Genomic DNA, 7429 nt, shown 5'->3' with positions numbered 1-7429 from the left:
ATGAAAAATAAAAATAATCATACTGAATAATTAACTTCTATTTATTAAGTTACTAAAAGAACATCATTATTAAAATAAAAATATATGAAACCTTTTATTTAGCTGTGAAAATGATCATTCTTCTGTTCTTAGCTTGACCTTACAAAGCTAATTTGTGAAATTAGAGTAGGGATTTTTTTCATTTTTTATTTAATTTTTGCTCTGTGAGTAAAACCAACCATCAACAACCTTGAATGAAGATTGGAGAACATAGTAAATATTTCTCAATAGATGAGACTAGAAACCATTGCTATTTATAATGCGCAAAGTGACCTTTCATATTGATACTTTAGTAATTTCCTCATGTTGTAACTCTGACCTTGAGATGAGATTCTAGAATTTATTAATTTTTTATTTGTCTTTGTATTTGGATTTGTTAATCTGTTATCCTACTTTGCAAGTGAGATGGGTAAGGCCATGAAAGAAGTGTTTTATTTATAATTCTGTTTAACATATTTTTTAATCTAAAGTTCTTGCCTTTTAAAGCAGAATAAAAAGTATCCAGAAAAAGAAGGCATGCTATCTGTCTGTTATATCAGTTCATCTATTTGATAAATTGGGAAAGTTATTTTTAGAGTATAGAAATCATTGGCTCATAATCATTTTGTTCTTTCACATTACTATTTTAATGTATAAGCACATTGACACAGTTAATTACAGCAAGCTATGGAGGAAGATAGTACTGTGTTATGTCCACTTAGCTCTACATTCTTCCTTTAGGTTCTGTTTGGCCACTTGCTCTGTGTCAGAGGAATGCTTATCCTGTAATTCTCCCAAAATTTTGTACCTTTTTTCTCCTAACATTGCAGACTAAACCCTCTTACAGCAATGTAAATGAATGAGCTGCTACACACATCAGTCAGGATCTACCTCAAAGTGTAATGTTAGTGAAGAAAGTTTTATAATAGTTGATATCACTTCTGTCAATTTCAGAAACCTAAATATCCAGGTTATTAAGAATGTTGAGATTAGTATATGTCAATGAAAAGTATGGAATAATAAGTCCAACCCAGAATAATGGTTACCCCATGGGAGCGGGGTGGGGTTTGAAGGAAAAATACGTGAGGAACGAGTGAGATAGTTAAGAAGGAACAAAAAGGCTTTCTAAGAATTTAGTATTGTCCTCTTTAGTAATTGGATGATAGGACTCACTTGTGTATTTTCGTACTATCGTTTTCATATATACATATTATTTTAAGTGTGAAATATATTTTTTTAAATATATTTTATTGATTTATTACAGAGAGGAAGGGAGAAAGATAGAGAGTCAGAAACATCGATGAGAGAGAAACATCGATCAGCCGCCTCCTGCACATCCCCCAGTGGGGATGTGCCCGCAACCCAGGTACATGCCCTTGACCGGAATCGAACCTGGGACCTTTCAGTTCGCAGGCCGACGCTCTGTCCACTGAGCCAAACCGGTTTCGGCGTGAAATATTTTATAATACAATATTTCTTTAAAAAATAAAATAGAGATTTCGCCAGCCTAGTATTAAGCTATACAGATCTTTGGTTCTACCAAGGAATCTTTGGATATTCTCCTAAGAATCTAGAGAGGCAATACTCTGCAGTGTCCTATGGAGATTTCCAGTTGTACTTTCTCTTCCTAAAAAGAATTGCTTGTACCTTAGACACTTAATGAAAATTTCAATGTTATAAGACCTCATTGAAGACTTGACCAAGACACATCTTGGTGGTTTTAACCACTTTTAATTATGTGCTTTACCGATGTCTTTGTCTTTTCTGTTCCTCCAGTTGCTTCATGAGTACTGGATGGCTCTGAGGAATCGTGTATCTGCTGTTGATGAACTGGCAATGGCTACAGAACGTCTAAGAATTCGTCATCCTAGGGAGCCAAAGCCCAATCCACCTGTTCTTCACATCATTGAACCACATGAGGTAATTTGCAAGTAAACCACAGAAAAGAGCACAGCAAATAGATAATACAAAAGCCCAAGATTCAGAGGAGAGAGAGTCACGACATAGAGGAGAGAGAGTCACGACAATGATCTCTACAGTTTAATCTCTTCTCTTTGATCCATATGAAGTTATTTGATTATGTAGGTCAGAAATGTTCAAAGTTGAGCAATTTCACATCTAATACTTGCTTTAAATTCACCATTTCGGTTCATTTGTTTCTCTCCAGATTGCAGATTCACCTATTTTTGAACACCTTCAATTTGATGCAACCTAAAGATATTCTTGGTCAGTTTTCAGACATGTGTCCTATTACGTCAGCTTTTTCAGAACTAGAAAAGTCTTCCCTAAGAAAACCAAAAACATCTTTTGCAGTATTTTCCTTTGCTAACGATGAACACATATTGACAACGTATCTGCTAATAAATCTCTTTTTATATCTCATTATTAAAAAATAACTTCACCAACATTTTCTATATTAAAAATATCATTTTCTTTATAATGTACTTGTATTCCTTGTGTATGCTAAATCTTTTAAATTTTTTTCTTTCCATAAAGCTTAGAGACCGTAACTCAGGAAAATTGGTAATATTCATTACACACTATCTTAACTTTTTTTTCAGTGATCTATCCACTTATTTTTCTTTTACAAATAATAAAAAAAATTTCTATCTCATATTTTGCTTTAAAATTAATAGTCACAATTGAAGAAACAATTGGTTGTCTAATCAAGTGGCTAAGCTCTTGAATCATAAGGCCTCAACAAATGTTTCATCTTACTGTTCTCATTGGATAATAAGAACTTCTATTTTGATCATTCCTGGTAAATAGCAAATTTCTTCTAGTGGTTTTCACTTGACAGTCATGACAGATGGTTAACATGGTAGCTACTGCTTTCAGGGGATTCTATCAGATGAATCTTCATTTCCAGTGGAAAGCTGTTGGCAACTTTTAGGAAAAGTCCATCCGTCAGGACTTCTCTGCCATGGCTGCCAGGCTGCTGGATATGATATTCCTAAAATTGCATGGATATTCTTTGCATCATTTTTAAATATTCCTGTAAGCAATGTTTTGAACAGGTCGTCTCTTTATGTTTTACTTCTTTTGTTGTGAAGTCTTTCACACAAGTCCAAAAAGCAAGTTTCTGTAAGTTTATTGTAGGTTCCAAGAAATTCTTGAAACTGTTTTATCTAATCAGATTCTAGCATTTGTGTAGCCATATTTTTTGGTACCTTTATTAGTCACTTTTTCTAATGCATGAATTTCCTTTCTGTTCTGGAAAAGTAGTTGTCCAACATTGGCTTGAATGTCTCCAGTGAGGCCTGATTTCTTATGTAAGCACAGAGTCTCACTTCGACAACAGTATGAGGCTGGGGGGACTGAGCTGCCAGTCAGGTATGGGGGCGGACGGTTGGGGTCAGGTGGGTGCTGCAGTTGCTGGATGCAAAAGAGCTCACTTAACTTTTGAAATAGAAGTCTCAGCAAGTGTTTTTTGTGTTGTTCTTTTAACAAATTCATCTTATTTTTATATTCCTGTTTTGTCTATTATATTCTACTGAAGAGGCCATACAGAGGATGGGGGCATTGAGATTTTTCTCTAGATTTCTTAAAATCACCCTGGCCAGAGTAGCATATTATTTCATTTTTCTTTTTTTTTTTCAATATATTTTATTGATTTTTTACAGAGAGGAAGGGAGAGGGATAGAGAGTTAGAAACATCGATGAGAGAGAAACATCGATCAGCTGCCTCCTGCACACTCCTTACTGGGGGTATGCCCGCAACCAAGGTACACGCCCTTGACCGGATGCAAACCTGGGACCCTTGAGTCCTCAGGCCAACGCTCTATCCACTGAGCCAAACTGGTTAGGGCTCACTTTTCTTTATCCATGGATGTACTACTGAAAAATGATACAGATAGAATTTGGGTTAATTTTTTTTTTTTTATATCTGACTTCAAGTGTATAGGAAAGTTTCCTATTTAAAACTTTGACATTGAGTTTTAAGCAAAAAATATATACATTTATTTTTGAAATATATTGTCTATTATTCATTTTCCACATTTGAGTTTTCTCATGTAAATGAGTTTTCTTAAAAGAGGACATATTTGTATTGAGGGAGAATTATGCCTTTTTAATATAATTTTACCACCATTCTGAGAGAGAATAAAGTTATTTTGTTTTGTTTTTCAGGTGGAGCAAAATCGGATAAAACTACTAAATGATAAAACTGTTGCTACATCACAGCTTCAGAAAAAACTTGGGCAGCTTCTTTACCTAAATAACTTGGAGAAGGTATTGTTTTAAAATATGCTACTTTTTTCCATGCTATGTTATCAATAAACCACTTTAGTGACTCCATTTAAACTATTAGTCCCATAATTAATTGTACAGGGTTTTTTTTTAATCAGTGTTTTATTTGTTGTTAGATATATGAGTCTGAACACTAGCTATGTCTACAATAGCTACACACGTCACAAATGAAGATGATGATCTATAGAAAATATGTTACATAGATAATATAAAGGTATGCACTATACAGATTAGGACAATAGTTATGTCCAACAAAAATTACATTTATATAAATTATGGGTTATTGTCATGACATGATTAAATATTTTAAATGGTTATTATTGTGAATAAATGAAATGAGAAAATGCTCATGTTAGACAGTTGAGGAAAAAAATAACTAAAATTATAAATGGAATATAATCCCAATTTTTGTGATTATGTTTATTTGAAATAAAAGATAATGAACTTAACAAATTTTTTAAATAATTAATTTTTCTGGCACTCAACAAATATTTATTGAGCATCTACTATGTGTATACATTGTACTAGAAGTTTGAGATAGACAGACTTGGTCCCTGGCCTCAAGGGATTTTGAGTAATTTGATGTGGACATATCACAGGCACTAGATCAAGTAGTGATTAATAAGATGATAGTGATTCAGCTGAACTTGACAGATTAGATGTAAATAAATGACTTAGAGCAGAATGGCCTGCATTTAAGATGCTACAGAAATTTGAATATTAACGTTATGTTGTCAAACAGCTGTTTTCAATGTCAGGTACTGGTTAAGTGGACTCCAAAGCATTTAAAGAATCTACTACTTGTTGAGGAATTATACTTCTTTATAGGAGAAGCAGGTAATGATGAGCCAGCATTTACAGTAGCCAAGATGTGAAAACAACCTAAGTGTCTACGGAGAGATGAATAGATAAAGAAGGTGGAATAATATTCAGCTATAAAAAAGAATAATTCTTGCCATTTGGAACAGCATGGATGGACCTTGTAGGCATTATGCTAAGTGAAATAAGACAAAGATAAATACCATATGATCTCTGTTTTATGTGGAATCTAATCCATAATAATAAAAGCATAATATGCTACTTAGACCAGACAGCCAAATGACCTTCTAGACGTCATTCCAGACGTCCTTCCAGATGAAGCTGTGGTGGCGGGGGTGGAGGCAGAGGCGGTTATGGGAGATCAGGCAGGCAGGAGAGTGATTAGGGGCAATCAGGCAGACAGGCAGAGGTATTTAGGGCCGATTATGCCTGCAGGGAGGGTGGTTAGGGGCGATCAGGCAGCAGGCAGGCAGGAAGAGTGATTAGGGGCGATCAGGCAGGCAGGAAGAGTGATTAGGGGCGATCAAGCAGGCAGGCGAGTGGTTAGGGGCGTTCAGGCAAGCAGTTAGGGGTGATCAGGCAGGCAGGCAGACTAGTTAGGGGCGATCAGGCAGGGAGACAGACTAGCGGTTAGGAGACAGTGGTCCCAGATTGCAAGAGGGATGTGCGACTGTGGGATCGGGCCTAAACTGGCAATTGGACATCCCGTATTGCAAGAGGGTGCAGGCGGGCTGAGGAACCCCCTGTCCCCCATGCATGAATTTCGTGCACTGGGCCTCTAGTAAAAAATAAAAAGCACACAACATTAAGCTCGTAGGTACAGACAACTGACGGTTGCCAGAGATGGTGGTTGTGGAGGTAGGTGAAAGGAGTCAAAAGATACAGACTTAGAGTTTTAAAATAAATAAAGCTTGGGGATATAATGTACAGCATAGTGACTATATTTAATACTGTATTGTATATTTGAGAGTTGCTAAGAGAGTCAAGGATAGTCAAGAGCAATGACTTATAAAAAACTGTTTGGTTAGTGAAACCACAGACTTAAAAACTTTAGTAATCCTTTATGTTTTCTTCAGTTTGAAAACCTGCCCATTTGATGACTTTTCTAAAGCTCTTTTCATTTTTAAAAATAGTTTTAAGGAGATTTTGAAAAGCTTTTATACTTCAACATAATTCCCAGGTATAATTAGGTCTCAGATCAGTAGTTATTTGTTTTGCCTTAATGAGATTAGAAAAAGGATACCGAGAAGAAACCAGTATTAATAAGGAGTTATGGAAATAAATGCTGCCTCTTCCTATGTTTGTGAGCCATGCTAAGCGGACATGCAGAATATATCATTTCTTTGTAACAAAACCTAGCTTGAAAATATAATCTATGAATTTAGCTTATTATATCATATTGTTCTTTTCATTTTGCCTTCTATAATAATCACAACTACAGTAATATGATAACTTTAACAAACTATAATAAAACTGTTTCCATTTTTTGTTCACTTATTTAGTAAATGTGATTTGTAAATCCAGGAATGATAGTATTAGTAATAAAATATAAATTATCAGGTCATCATATTCATCAGGTTATTAAAATTGCAATTGCCAGAATTTACTTCCATAAATGAGTTGTATTTGTACCAGGTTTTCAAATATAACCAATATATTTTTGAATTCTTCTCTTTTGGATAGTCTCAAGACAAGACGTCAGGAGGTATTAATCCAGAACCTTGTCCAATCTGTGCTCGGCAGCTGGGAAAACAGGTGAAATTATAATAAACATCACTGGCATTTATAAAACACTTCAGTTTTCAAAGGCATTGCTATTTGTCTGTTATTCTGTTTATGCCATTTCAGTCAACTTCCTGTCACTACTAATATTCTGGTGCCAGATGACTCTGGCTTCTCCTCCATTGTAGATATGTTTTGCTTTTCTCTTCTTCTTGTCCATTTGAGCTCTCACAGTCTGCACAAGTCCCCTCAAGTAAAGGAAGTGCCCTTCATTCCCCGTGGCATGAAAGGTGCACAGGGTACAGAACAGTACTGCTCTGTCTACAAAAATGCCACTGAGTCATTTTCCTGAAGCCCCCGCTCCTGGGGACCCTGACCCAGGCCTTGAGAGCAGAGGTGCACCTGGAGAATGTCATAAACTGCGTCACCCAGGAAAACCCAAATAACCCTTTCCCTTTCCCAGTCAGTGTTTTTAAACTGAGCTTATATATCACATTTTCTCTACCTTTAGTGTGGCTTCTTTTCCAAGAGGCTTTTTAGTTCATCCTGCAAAGTACCTAGGGAAGGCCCAGCCACACACCATTTCTCCATTCAAGTACAGAGACATCATAGCTTAGGGCTT

The 7429-nt window shown here is 35.7% G+C and overlaps 1 protein-coding gene across 7 annotated transcripts in view; it reads left to right on the top strand.

Annotated features, from left to right (window-relative positions):
• SHPRH (SNF2 histone linker PHD RING helicase, E3 ubiquitin protein ligase) overlaps positions 1-7429 on the top strand; it is a 67593-nt gene that overhangs the window by 43764 nt on the left and 16400 nt on the right. For 6 of the 7 annotated variants that reach the window (XM_015558527.1, XM_015558525.1, XM_015558526.1 and 3 more), the window contains 3 exons: positions 1795-1938; positions 4147-4248; positions 6769-6840. In XM_015558527.1, coding sequence (XP_015414013.1) covers positions 1795-1938; positions 4147-4248; positions 6769-6840 — 318 coding nt within the window. Of the gene's footprint in view, positions 1-1794; positions 1939-2185; positions 2432-4146; positions 4249-6768; positions 6841-7429 lie in introns of those variants that run through there. The other variant, XM_015558529.1, reaches the window with a different exon arrangement.

Source organism: Myotis davidii, unplaced genomic scaffold, assembly GCF_000327345.1.
Source record: "Myotis davidii unplaced genomic scaffold, ASM32734v1 scaffold292, whole genome shotgun sequence".
Taxonomy (NCBI): Eukaryota; Metazoa; Chordata; class Mammalia; order Chiroptera; family Vespertilionidae; genus Myotis; species Myotis davidii.
Note: the sequence above shows the minus strand (reverse complement) of the source record. Positions and strands in the feature narration are given on the sequence as shown.